General features: G+C 42.5%; 1 protein-coding gene across 1 annotated transcript; it reads left to right on the top strand.

Annotated features, from left to right (window-relative positions):
- Positions 1 to 54: 54 nt before the first annotated feature.
- Positions 55 to 14,496, top strand: LOC148759237 (optineurin-like). The gene is made up of 4 exons (XM_088788921.1): positions 55 to 289; positions 7,547 to 7,723; positions 8,388 to 8,591; positions 12,500 to 14,496. Exons 2-4 carry the CDS (start codon positions 7,558 to 7,560, stop codon positions 12,577 to 12,579), a joined length of 450 nt encoding a protein of 149 aa, XP_088645047.1. The 5' UTR covers positions 55 to 289; positions 7,547 to 7,557; the 3' UTR covers positions 12,580 to 14,496.
- The last annotated feature ends 106 nt before the right edge of the window (positions 14,497 to 14,602 follow it).

Below are 14,602 nucleotides of genomic sequence, written 5' to 3'. Positions count from 1 at the left end.
GGGCCTGTCGGGGCGGGGCCTGTCGGGGCGGGGCCTGTCGGGGCGCGGGGCCTGTCGGGGGCGGGGCTCGGGACATTCCCCGCTGCGGCGGGGAAGCCCACAGGACAGTCAGCTGAGCGTCGCTGGGCGGGGTCGTAAGGCGGCAAGTCAGCCCGAGGCTCCCCGAGTCCCCGCCGCCGCCCTCCCGCGTGTCCTCTGGTCCGCGTTTGCATCCGGGTACCGAGCCTCCCCCGGCGGGCACGATGCCGAGGAAGCAGTGACCGGGAAAAGGCGGGAGCGCGCGCGCGGGGTGGTCCGGGGCCGGGGGCGGGTAGGGGTTGGGCGAGGCGGTGGCTCCTTCTCTATCTACCCTGGAAGCTGTTCCCGCAGACCCCTTCCCTGCCATCCTGAGCCAGTAGGGGAGTGGGTGGCGAGGGGTGGGGCGTGCCCTCCTGTGGGAGGGTTTCCAGTTCCCGGCGGATCCTCACCTGGTGGGAAAGGGCCGCGAGGGCGGCCATCCCTGAGCGCCCTTCCCCCCTCTGCACCGGCCTGGCTGGCGGCAGGTGACTTTCCTCTGTAGGTCGCAAACGTGGTTTAAAGTGATACCCTCCCGCGGGTTGGGAATCACTGTGCAGCTAGTGCCTCATTACAAGGGAAGTGGTTAAGGGTACACCTTTGGGAGACGTGAAAAACTGAAAACTACTCTAGCTTTAGGAAACGGCCCAGGAACACTGGAGAACAAATGACTTCTCTCAGGTGGTGGGATACTGAACAGCCACCTGAAAGGAATCTTCATAAACCGTTGTGTCTAGTACGTGTGTGTGTGTGTAAATGTGTATATACATACTTTTATACTTGTATTTAGACAGAGAATGTGAATGTTTCATGAGGCTGAGGAATTGCTTTTACTGTTGGAGATGTGTAAGCTGGAGACAATAAACATGGAACAGAGAAAATGAAACCAGGTTCGTCTGCCTCCTCCACCAGGAAAACTGTTGTACGGAAATGTGTGCCACAGACATATTTAAGGAAAACCAAAGCTGTAGGCCCGTAAGGTGGTGGTAGGACATGGAAAGCCTGAGATCTGGTTCAGCAAGTGGCAATGTGAACGGCAAACCCCCCTTGCTCTTTGTCTAGGGGCCAGGCTAACCCTCAGGCCCTGCCCAGTCTGTAGTCAGCTGGGAGACCCTGAGGAGGCCGGGCCAGGGACCGCCCTGGAAGGGACTACCCTGGAGAGAGGAGACAATGATTAGAGTCTTTGGGATGAACGGTCCACTTTTCTACTGGGACGGTTTCAGTAGTTCTTTAGATATTGTGAACAGCATTATAAAAGTAGTGTCTTTTTGTAATTGACCTCAGGTTGCGTCTTATGCTATGGAATCCAAATAAACCCTCCAAAAACCAAAGGAAACTTATTGTTGAAAGGAACTGGTCATTGTATTTATTACCTTACTGTGGAAGCCCCCCATTTAAGTAGATCTCCGAGCCCTGCTTCTTGTGAGTTTTCTAGATACTTGAACTGTGTGATATGTTCTTTGGAATCTATGGAACAGTAAATACAAAGGAAAAGGAAAAAAGTAAACTTTGTCTTTTTGAAATTAACATCTATTTCATGCAGAAAAAAATATATTACAAGTTTTCATTGTTTTCACTTTGATGTGCATGAGGATTGAATAACAGAATATATGTTATGAAATGATGTCCAGATACCTTTGCATTAAGTTGGTGCAAAAGTAATTGTGGTTTAAAAGGTTAAAAATGAATGCAAAAACCTCAATTACTTTTGCACCAACCTAATAGTAATATAAAAAACAGTACTAATTTTCAAGGTAAGTTTTAAAAGTTGAATTTAAGAATCTGGAAGTGAATGCCGTAGAACTGTAGTAAAACTCGTAATACTAGCGTGTGGGTTTGTCACCTACACAGCAGGAAGTGTTTCATTAGTGTTAGACTTTAAAATACCTTGTTAAACTATATTTTCATATCATTTCAACAAACATTTCCTGAGGGCCTGCTGTGTGCCAGTATCTGGGAAGAATGAAATAGAGACCATGGCCTAAGTTGGACAGGAAGATGGACGGGCATGGGGTGAACACTTTGCAGAAAAGGACCAGGGAGGTGGAACACAGGTGGAACGCGCTATTGGGTACACAGAGGAAAGAGCGGGACATCTCCTTGAGCTGGACATTGAACTGTCCAGTGGCTGTTTGTCAGGGCAAAAGGGGGCCATTCATTTGAAGCACAGGGCAGAACACAGATACAAGGGCGTAGAAGCAAGAGTGCAGGGAACTGTGAGCTCTGTAATGTCCTCTGGGTGTGAGTGGCATGGCGACAGGAGATGATATTGGTGACTAAGTGACAGACAGATCCTGAAAGGCCCTATTTGTCTCTCAGGAAGGAGCTGGACCTCTGTCTTGTATGGGAAGGGTTTTAAGCAGCCAGATGAGCTCATGTTGGGGAAAAAAACAGTGGGCTGAGAGGGAACGATCTGAGAGTCAGACTGTGTAGGAGGCTATGAAATTTCATTCAGCAAGTATTTGTTGGACCCCCAAATATACCAGGTAATGTCCTAGGTGCTGTGGACAAAATAGGCAGAAATCCTGTACTCTGTAGAGTGCAACGTTGATATCTATAGTCCAGACAATACAAGAAGGGTCTGACCTAAGCTGGCGAGGTTGGAGAGGGGGCGGAAGTGACAGCCTTTGGTGACCCATTAGTGACCCATTAGACTTAGAGGAAGAGGAAATGGGAAGAATCAAACACAACTCCCAGGTTTCTGCCTGGGATGATGAGGTGAAATCTATTTTCATTTTCCGTATATTAGCAAATTACAAAATCAGAATACCATTTCTGGCATAAAAGATGAGCATTGTTTTTATTCCCCTAGAAGGATACGTACTTAGAGTTATTTCCCCAGGATGGGGATGGGTTTAGTTGATGCAGTCTTGGAATGTTGTAGTCACACAACAGCCTAGCCAACTGTCCCCCCGTGTCTTTCCTTAAGGAAAGAAGAGTCTGTGAGACTGTGCCTTTCTGGGACTTTGTTCCATCCTCAAGTTTACACCTTAGGTCTCTCTGTCTGGTCCCCAAAAGAAGGTTTGCAGCCAAAGACGGGTAAGATATCTCACAGGAGATACAACCTAAGCCAGGCGGAACCGAGTGGGCACCCCGAATGAGCTGCCTTAGAAAAATATGGGAAGGGGCCTTGCCTCCCCTTCCCCCTGCCTGGGAAAAGCTGTTGCCGGCTCTGGCTTTTCCCTGGCACCTGTTTGTGAGAGAAGTTACAAAAACAATAAAGATCAGTTCTTTCCACTTAGCTCAAGGGCACTGTTACAAAATAACCTTAATTTAGGACATTGTGGGACCTTGTGCTTCAGCTGTTGACTGACAAAGGGTACATACCTTAATTAGGACATTGTGGGACCTTGTGCTTCAGCTGTTGACTGACAATGGGTGATTGAGATAAATGTTTTTCTGTTATGATGTGTGAGTTTCAGAGACTGTGTAAGAAACAAGGTTGGTTTCTCTTGTTTTTGTATACCTATTCAATAAAAACCCCCAGTAGGCCTTATTCTGGGCTCCAGTCCCCTGAGACTGAGAGACCCCTGGCCTTCAGAGAGATTTAACTGCATTAAGTCTCTGTTTGTTTCTTTCTTAAAAACTTAACCCAAACCGCCCCTTCTCGCACCCTCACTGCCCCTGTTGCGCTGGATGCGACAGAATGTCACTCAGCTTCCTTGTGAACCCAAACCGGAATTTGCCAATAACCAGCTATTGTCTCAGATCACCAAATAGGTTTTCACTGTTTAAAATTTCTTCATTCACATGGGGATTGAACCTATGAATACTTAATCAGCAAATTTGGAGAATCAATCACAACAGTGTAGGGTTAGACTTATTCTGTATTATTGTGCTTCCCCGAAAATAAGACCTAGCCGGACAATTAGCTCTAAAGCGTCTTGTGGAGCAAAAATTAATATAAGACAGGTATTATGTTAGATAAGACTGGGTCTTATAGTAAAATAAGTCCGGGTCTTATATTAATTTTTGCTCCGCAAGATGCATTAGAGTTGATTGCCCGGCCAGGTTTTATTTTTGGGGAAACAACGGTATTCCCACTGGTCCAATGTCTAGTGGGTGGAAGTCAGTATAAGGCAGATTTAAGTTCAATACAAAATGACTTTCTGACAATCAGAACCATCCTGTAATATAATGGGCAGTTGCCTGCTAAGGTCATTGCTCATAGTTTCTGTCATTGACGTCATTTACGCCTGGTCTATATGACCATCTGCCGCAAAAGCCAGACAAGACTTATTTTTTTCTTATTTTTCTTTTGTTCAAGACCAGGGTTAAATGTCTGATCCGCCATCTTGGGCCGCCAGAGCCAGAATAAGGAGTTGGACTGGATCATTTTAAAGCCCAACTCAGGGATGAGATTTAAGCTCATGCCTACAAAGTCAAGCCATTGCTATAACTACAAGTAGTTAAGCAATTCCAGAATTTATCATTCTGGAGTTAAGAATGATAAAAATATATAATCGGGAATTCAAATAGTGGATCTGGGAATAAAATCCCCGAGATTTTGCTTTTGATCTTTGGACCTTCTATGTAGCTCTCTTTCTTCCTCATCAGGGAAATCTTGACAAATCCCGTGTTAAATCAATTCAGCCTTCTGTAGTTAAATATCACCTTTGCTTGTAAATGACACATTTCAGATCCACATTAGTTGGACTTTTATGGAAAAATCTGGAATCAGGTAGAACCTTGGAATAAATGGCTTAGTGCCAATTTCCATAACCTTTGAAGATGCGTTCAAGGATGTATAATACATCTCTGTTTCATTGAAAGTAGCTCAAGGTGTTGTCAAAAACAGGGTAAGTACTCAGCTTCTTCTAAGTGGCATTCTACCAAGAGACCTTTCACATATGCACTGTACTGTGATAAATCATAATGAGGCCCCTTGAAATATTCTAAAATCATAAAGTTCTCTTTGAGTCACCACAAGTCAGTTAAATTGCTGTTAGTAATATTTTGGTACTAATTTACATGCTTATCACTTTGGTATTTACATACTTATATTCAGCATACAGGCTAACTGTTTATTTACTGTGACATCTGCATTACCAAATAATTTTTCCTATCAGTGCTGAGTAGCAAAGGCTTTACTATAACTAGGATAGGCATGTGTATTATTAGTGTGAGAGGGTGGCATGGCCCTGAGGCTGTTAGGGTGCATGTGTTGAATGGTATGGGTTGGACTGTGACCTTATTAGAAGCTTAAGAACACTTTTTGAGCTGAAAAGTACTGTAATGACCATTTGCTAGATAAGTCACATTTGCTAACCATCACAAGAGGTCAGGTGACATCTGGAGGTCACACATCTGGTTATTGGCACCCAGTGTTTATTCTACTGTCTCCCTTAGTATAACCCTATTTTTTTCCTGGTGTCCTTATAAAATCTGGGCAACCTGGAAAAGTGAGAAGCACCAGTGTAATAATTAGAACCTGTTTAACTTCTTTGTGGTGTGTCTGAAGACTTGGTAGAGGCATAAAGGATAGTCAAAGAGGACAAATATCTGGGTGGTTTTCTTTCCTCCCTCTCTCCTCCCCTCTCCTTTCCTTCTCTTTCCCCTCTCTTGGAAAAACTATTAAGGAGAAATGTGTGCATATAATAAAATGGAACGAAACACATTTGTGGATACCTGCTTAGGTACTTTTTCAAAAAATCTGTAAAATATTTCCATTTACTTTTTCGAAGTGTAGTGTAATCACCGAATACCTGAGGAAATTTAATGTGGACAAGTAAATGATACACGTTACAAGGATTTTATCTTTCGGTCTATTACCTAGAATTTTAGTATTCCTCTGCAAAATTGATGGGAACACCGATACTAAGTAAAAACCCATTTTATGAAATGTTAGCACCAACATCATTCTGTATAAAACTGAATTTTACAGAAAGCCAGAAACTGGCTTTATTCAAATTATTTTTGTCCACATTATTTTATGCAAAATAATCCAGATTATTTTATTGTGGAAAACAAAAGCAGTTCGTTCTCGTCCCCTGATACTATCAGAGAGCACACGTCAGCAGTATCCTCTTTGCTAAACGAATTGGGATGTGGGGCACATTGGTGACTTCAACGGCTCACACTTGAATATTGTACTTTATCAGTGTTTTTTTACTTCCCAACATTGCCATCTTCATTAAAGAATCTCATGAGAATGCCTTTCCTTGTGCTAGCTGCCCTAGGGAGACGTCACACAGGTGACACTGTTGGGGGCCTGCTGTCCCATCAGTAGTAGCTCCATCTCTGATTTCCTACAAGTACCTTTAGACCAAAGGCAGGTCGCCAGTCTCCTGGTTCCAGGGGACCCCCAGAGAGCCCATGTGCCGCCTCCTGTTGGATCGGGAGGAAGTACCGCCCTGCATTAGTGTGTTTGGTTGCCTTTTCTTGTATGGGCACTGGGAGAGCACTCTTAGTCGTGATGATGCAGTGAGACATCAGAGAGTGGACTTCTCTCTCCTCGTCTTCACTGACTGCAGGGTTTCTTGAAAAGGCTTATCTTCTTCATGAAATGTGTAAAAGAAAATGTTTGCCTGTAACATGTAGCCAGTCATGAGAAGAGAGTTCTGTTTGCCCAGGTGATAGGCCCTACAGAGGTGGAGTTGGGATACACTTGTCTCTTATTGACGTCGGCTTTGCCCCCGCTAGAGGTTAATGGTATGCTTAAAACAGTCTCAGAACATGCAATAACTAGGCGAGATTTCTTAGTCTTTTTAGTGTGCTTTGCAAAATGATCCAATATTGAAGCCTAAATATTCAGTCATCCCTTTATGGTCCTATAGGTCTGGGTTTGGAGTCATCCTTGCTACTTGGTTGTGCCTCTTAAGTGACCTTGGAAGAGCTATAAAACCTCAGTGAACTCAGCTCTGTCACCTGTAAAATAAATATAATTGAGTTTCCATGAGGATTAGAAACTGACGTGTCTGATGCAGTGATTCGGGACATAGTGAGCATCCGAAATGTGTTAGTTCTCCCTTTCTTCTTAGCCCAAAATACAAGAAATAAAATATGGAGATTAACAGCTTATTGAAATATACTTAACATACCATGCAATTCACCCACAATATGGAGACTCGAATGGAATGATGTGCATGGGAAAATCAGCTTATTGATGCTTTGCCCATATCCACAGATATACATATACATACATACATACATACATACATATATATATATATGGAAATCCTCTTGAATGACTCTTGCTAAGATTCCTGATCATCATGATGCCCTTTTGCCCTTTTTTTCCTCCTCCATTTCCCAGCTCCTCACTGTACCCCTTTACACACCCATATGCACAGGCATCCAAGTGCACACACATACACACTGAGCTAGGATAGCCTTTGTTTAAAAGAGTCAAAAAATATTCAAAATATGATGGGAGGGAAAGTAGGCAACTTTTGGAATACATATTAGCAATTGCTAGTGGATTTGGGGAGATTCATGGGGAGCCCTTGCAGAGGACGGACAGCTATATTTTCTGTTTGTAACTTTTCCATAGGATCTGTTGCCATGTCCCACCAACAGCTTAACTGCCTAACTGAAAAGGGGGACAGCCCCAACGAAACCACAGGAAATGGACCCCCCAATCTGGCTCACCCAAACCTGGGCACATTCACCCCAGAGGAGCTGCTGCGGCAAATGAAGGAGCTCCTGATGGAGAACCATCAGCTGAAAGGTAAGCAACACCTGGCCCCCGTGTTTCTCCATTCACCCTGGACCTTCCTGAACATAATACCCTTTGTGATAAGGCTTGTTGGTGAACTCCCTGCTCTCTGTCTGGTTCCCTGGGGGCAGAAAGAGCACAGAATTAAGCTATCAGTAAGGCTAAAGCTGCTTTCATTGTTTACTTTTGGGTGAAGGTAAGAATAAAAAGTATTTTATGTGTCTCAGGGAAATGGCATAATGACATTTAGTTAATTTGAAAGGAAACAGAACGAAAGAAGGCTGCTATTATTGTAGAGTTAGTCCTAAATATCATTACTTTGTTAAGAGGAAGCATTCTAATATCTCAAGCCATGGCTTTTGGCAGGACCTGTGTTTGAATCTGGTTAGTCTTTGTAGTTATACACAGGTACTTGTGCTATATGGAGGTACCCAAATCAATTTTATTTTCTTGAGTCTTATGAGGACTAGAAATACCCTTAGACCCGCTGGTCCTGTCTGAAAACAAAAGCCCCTCATCTTGCTACAGTCTTCTTCTGGCTGACCCTTAGGCCCAGGCCCAACATGGCATCTTTAGATCCAGAGCCTCCTGGTGAAGGGGTCTGAGGGGCAGTGAGATTCATGAAGTCAGGTTCAGTCCCCTGGTGTGTGACACCCTCACTCTGAACCCCATACAGAAGCCATGAAGCTAAATAACCAAGCTATGAAAGGACGATTTGAGGAGCTTTCAGCCTGGACAGAGAAACGGAAAGAAGAACGCCTGTTATTTGAGATCCAGAGCAAAGAAGCCAAAGAACGCCTAATGGCCTTGAGTCATGAAAATGAAAAATTGAAGGAAGAACTTGGAAAACTAAAAGGGGAAAACAGAAATGTCATTCCAGGTGAGCAGACTGATTGGCTGTGATTTTATTTTACTAATATTTGTAGTATCTTATTTGTAGAACCTTATTTGTCTGGACTTCTAGATCAAAGCCTTTCATGGTTCAGGTTAGACAGATGTTTTGCATTACCTTGAAAGAAGTGTTCTTGCTGAGAAGATTGGTTGCAGTTTTAAGGGCCATGAATAATCACTGTTGGGGGAAAGAAATTTGTAAAGCTTTGACCGTATTGATTATAGTCAAAAGAATGTTGCAGTTATAAACTAACATTTTGTATTCATTACAGACAGTGCAGAAGGACTTCTACCTAGAACCATCCAAGTGTGTTTTTAGTGTGTGTCTGTGATATAAAATTGCATTTTAAGAAATCTGTTACTCAGAAGTGTTACTTGTTGACCTTGTCCTTCCCCTCTGTCTAAGATAGATTCATCACTTTTCATTGCACATTTACTTCTGAAAGATGGTTTAAGAAATGTCATATTGTGAAAGAATATTATACAGGGTTGCCGTGTTTTCATTGACCCAAAGAACCTGGGAAATATGCTCACAGCCAAGAGTGGGTATCAAAGATGTTAGTGAAAAACAAAGCAGAGCAGATGTGCAGCCTCTGCCTGGTTGCTCGCGCTCACTGGGTATTATTTGTTTACATGGACACAACTGCTGTTCATTTTCTTCCAAACCTGGATCTTAACTCTTTGGAGGACAGAGCACTGGGTTGATTCAGGGAGGACGTAACTCCAGATATCAGTGATCTTTCTTGAGACTTCACCTTGAACTTTGATGATCTCTAATTCCTTGAATGGGTAAAGAATGTGAACAGAGAAATAAAATGGAAAGAAAGTAATGAAAAGGGGATGGTATAGAATAATCTAAAGAATGAAAAGTTGTTTAGAAAAGTATCAGTTGGTATCAGTGATCTACTCATCAACTCGTGCTCGTGAGACAATGGAAACATTGAGCTTTAATACATTCATGTTAGTGTTGGAAATGTTTCACTGTGGATAAGGCTTACCACATCTGATGCTTCAACGTGTCTTCCAGTTGGAAGAGCATTAAGTCACGTTTGGGGGGAAATCGCTCATTGTCTGAATGTTTTTGAGGTGTAATACTCTGAAGAAATGATTACACCTGGGACATATGAGTAATTTTCTATTCTCTGGAAGAAAATGTCTTATATGGTTTTCCTCCCTTGGCTTTTGGGAGGTGAACTGACAGTTGGCTTCAGCCGGCTGGGACCTAGCACATTGAAGCCAAAAAGGAAGCTTCCAGAAGCAGTTTGAGATTGTCTGCCTGGAGGTTTTCTTACAGATCCCAGCATTGGAAGAAGTTGAGATGAGAAGTTGAAACTGTGGACAGCTTGTGTCAGTGTAGGCGATCTGTCGAAGTGAGCTACAAGCAGGACTCAGAAACGAGTCCTTGGGACACAAGACTTGGGTATTTGCGACAATGAGATACTTGGGGCTCTTTAATACCCTTGGTCATCAGCCTTCTCCCCCCCAAACTGTGCCTCCCGGGCTGACCCCTTGCCTCCCTTGAGGTGGTTTTTAGGTGGTTTTGAGGTTAGGCGGTCATCTTCCTCACTTAGTAAAGCTCTCAAGGCCTGGGACTTGTCTCACTCATGCTGGCCCATGTTTGCCACTGTTCCCACAGGGGGGAATCCCCCCTCAGCATCAGGGCTTCTCAAGTGTTTTGTCCTACACAGGGAAGAGAGTTGGAAATTTCCTCTAGAGATCTGCCTTCCAATCCTCAGGGTGAGGCAGAGGCATTAATGGTTCTGTTTGATTTAACTGAATTATACTCTATATAATGTCCCTACAGAGTAGTTTTTAAATTTTAATTGCAGACTGCTAGGCGAAGGTCATTAGACAGGCTTTTCTTCTTGGATTATAGAATGGGATATGAACTGGGCACGTTGCTAGGACAGTAGGATGGAGATATTATCTAAATACAGAGAAAGACAGAGAAGTTGCTGTGTTTCACCAAGTCAATGGTAAGTGACTAAAAGTGAGGACAGTGTGACAAATGGTGGAATTGGGGCTGAGATCCTAGAAAATAAACCATGGGAGTTCTAGTCCAGGAAGTCAGTGAACAGACTCTCGGGGGTAAAATAGAGAGACATTTAAAGTGTTAGAGTACAAGGTGTCTATGGCCAAACAAATAGATTCATATTTTCTCAAAGGCATTTAAGAGATGCTCAGAATTGTGAAAAAGAAAATTAACCTGACAGTCGGAGGTTCTAGTGTCACGGCCTTATAGCCCTGGTCCTCAGACACTTGTTTAAAACTTCATTCCAGGAACATTCTTTTATAAGGAGACAGAAAAGTGAAATAAAGCTCTAAGCCTCTTCCTTTTTAAAAAAAATAAAACTCTATTTCCTACCTTCCTGCCAAGGTAGTTTTGAAAAATCCATTCCATAAAATGTTTTCTGACAGATCAGGTGGGTAAATGTGAAGATTCCTAATGATCCTATGTAGTCTTGCCTTCATCTGTTTGCTTCCTGGTTCCAGGCTCAGTGGTACCTTTCCTTGTATGTTTTCCTTCCTTTACATGTACGTTTCTTTGGTGTGAGTCATTACTAAGAGAGATGGCACAGGCTCTTAATCTTTCCTTGCAGACCTGACTCTTCCGTTTCACAAGGAGTTGCTTTGCTCAAAGTCCTGTGCTAGTTTCCCAGCAAGGAAATGCTGCAAATGAAGGAAGAGCATGATCTCGATGGTAGGAGGGGCACCTCCCTGCTGCAAGCTAATACCCGTCCATCAGTTTTTAACATTTCATGGACGAGCTGGTTTATGTTCCAGGCACATGCCCTTCTGATACTTTTTGGTTCCACTGCGAACCTTTGGGCCTGGTTACCATCCCTTAGGAAAGCTGTCACAGAGAGGGGTATGTGTGCGGTGCATGTCAGTTTTCTGATGTGTTGCCTCCTCTGACAATCTCAAGTGTACATATTTCTGGTGGTGCCATGCCCTCAAGAGTAGTGAAGGTTTCCTGAGGAGGAAATCAGAGAGGCCGAGAAGGTCAGAGCTGGAAGAGACCAGAGACCCTGTGTGCCATGTCTTTCTTTCTAACTCAAGTAAACTGAGGCCAAGACATTAAGTGAATGTGCTCATGGCATCACGTACACTGATTAGCTGAGTGTGGAGTCGAGTCTGTTCTCCCTGCTCCCAAGTAAAACCTTGCCTCTAAACAGGGTCTTTCTTCCGATTTTGTCGTATGCAGTGATTGCATCTGGCTGAACACAACACGTACTTGATGTATTGGTGAAATATTAATGTTTATAGAGCCTGAAATTTAATTTTTTTTTGAGCTTTCATACCAGCCTCTGAACTTTCAGTTTGCTTATTTCTCACCAGACTTACGTTTAGCATCTTAAAGCACCAATCCAGAGTATTATAGTATCCAGACTATATATCTGGGAGAATTTTGGACCTTTCATTGTGTTTTGCTATTACTGTACCAAGTGATATCCTTGATGCTTTGGCTTCTAAGTGGACATGACAGGTATGGGGAGCGAGGGGGTGGGTGTGCACTTGTGGAGTAAAATAAAAAAGCAAGAGGTTGAATTTTGGCAGCATTTTATCCTTATTTTCTGATATTCTGGACTAAAATTTGCAAGTCTACCATTGCCAAGGTCTGGTTGGTTATTTTCATAATATCAGATTATTCCAGCATGCTGAGGAAGCCTTTCTTTCATGAGGTTATTTTAATTTGCTATTATTTGAATACAGTAAAATGATATGAAAATGTTATGTCAAAATAAATTGCCAAGGACAAGCTGGAATATTCTGTTGTAAAGCATAGGTGACAAAGATGTTGAAAAACTGCCTTCCCAGTGGGTGTGGAGCACTTGAGTTTGAAAGCCAGGTTCTTAGTTTGATTAGTTAATTTGCTTTGTTCCTCGTCATTTCCAGGACCCCACTGGGGACCCCAAGGCAGTAGCAGAACAGGAAATGGAACAGCTAAAGACCCAGGTGGCGCGCCTTCAAGCTGAAAAGGCAGATCTGCTGGGCATTGTGTCTGAATTACAACTCAAGCTGAACTCAAAAGCACTCTGAAGACTCCTTTGTTGAAATTAGGATGGCTGTAAGTGTTTTGGCTTTGGTTTTGTTTTAAGCAAATTACAAAACCTCACCTGGACAGTTGATACAAATACCACCATTTCTTTTCAACACAGAGGAGCCAAGTAGTGGGAAAATTTCAGTGTAGCAAAGATAAATTGGCTCTTATTTCTTAAGTATCACATAATGCTTGTAAGGGTGATCATTGCTGAAATGGAAAAATATCGACTACCTTTTATGACAAAAGAGATCGTCCTTCTTTTTTCCAGTATGTCCTGACAACCGGCCTTCTCAGTATTTAACAACCGGTAAGTCAGTGAGTAGTTGCCAAGACTAATGTTTTCTACGTGGGTATCAGGTTGACGAGTTCCTCCTAACTAAGGTAGGGCTGAAACCTAGAACTAAAATCCCTGATACCTGAACATCCTGGCTTGATTTACATACTATGTAAGATATGATGAAAGCACATCCCAAGACTCAGCATGTGTTTTTCTCAAAGAAGTAAGTTAATCTTCATTTTCAATAATCACAAGAAATAGGGGTGTAGACAGTATAAAATTTATTCTGAAAAAATTAGGTGGTTTGTGGGGAGAGGGAACAGTAGATTTGTCTTTCTTTCATTGTTTGTCAAGTTTAATATGTCACGTAATTTGTGTTTTCTAAACAAACTTAAACTGACAGCCAGTAAGGAGAGGGGAAGTGTGTAAGAAGTGTGACCCAGGAGAATTGAGAAGCAGCAAGGAAATTCAACCCGAATTGGAAAATTCGCCCTAGAAAATGAAAATAAGCTGTAGTTCAAATGTAGGTCAAAACACTGTGGATGAGTGAGTGGTATGACAAAGGCTCTCCTTCAACCCTGCACCAAATGGCTCCTAACCCACTTACTTGCTGAGCCAGGAACTGAGCCTGTGCACCAGTGAAGTCTGGCAATTTCTAAGATACCAATATTGTTTGTTTTACTTTTTATCACCACTAAGTTCTTTTTTAAAAACCAGTTTTGCTGTCACACAGTTTAAGATTCGGTTGTTCCACAACTCTGTATAGAAAAACTGCAGCTCCTGGGCCACGCCCCACCTGCTTTTCCTGCTTCCCCAGATAACAACTTTCAACAAATTTAGCTGGTTCTTTCCATATTTACCTCCACATATCAGGCTTAAATTGCCACTTAAAATATCCCCCCTGTTTTCAACATAGTTTATTGATCTCCCACTATGAAGGATGAATATTTAACTGTCTTTCATCCCCATCATCGTCATCACACACACATGCTAGACTCACTAAGATAAAAAGAGAGAAGACACTAATTAACAAAATCAGAAATGAAAAAGGGGAAGTTATCATGGGTGCAAATAGAAAGGATCATCCGAGAATACTATGAAAGACTATATGCCACCAAATCCAATAACCTAGAAGAAATGGACAAGTTCTTACATACATACATATAGCCTTCCTAGGCTGAACCATGAAGAACTGGAAAATCTAAACAGACAGATCACCAGTAACGAAATTGAACCAGTCTTCCAAAACCTTCCCAAAAACAAAAGTCCGGGACCAGATGGCTTCACCAGTGAGTTCTACCAAACCTTCAAAGAGGATCTAATACCAATCCTGCTCAAACTCTTCCAAAAAATTGAAGAAGAGACAGTACTCCCTAACTCATTTTATGTGGCCAACTTTACCCTGATACCAACACCTGGTAAGGACAACACAAAAAAGAAAAGTACAGACCAATATCTCTGATGAATACAGATGCAAAAATCCTAAAACAAAATTCTAGCAAATTGAATGCAACAATGCATTAAAAAGATTATCCATCACAACCAAGCAGGGTTCATCCCAGGGGCACAAAGATGGTTCAACATCTGCAAATCCATCAACGTGCTACATCACATAAACAAAATAAAGGACAAAAATCATATGATTATATCAATTGATGCAGAAAAAGCATTTGACAAG

Source organism: Rhinolophus sinicus, chromosome 1 (genome assembly GCF_057876585.1).
Source record: "Rhinolophus sinicus isolate RSI-liver-muscle chromosome 1, RSI-T2T, whole genome shotgun sequence".
In the NCBI taxonomy this organism is placed as follows: Eukaryota; Metazoa; Chordata; class Mammalia; order Chiroptera; family Rhinolophidae; genus Rhinolophus; species Rhinolophus sinicus.
Note: the sequence above shows the minus strand (reverse complement) of the source record. Positions and strands in the feature narration are given on the sequence as shown.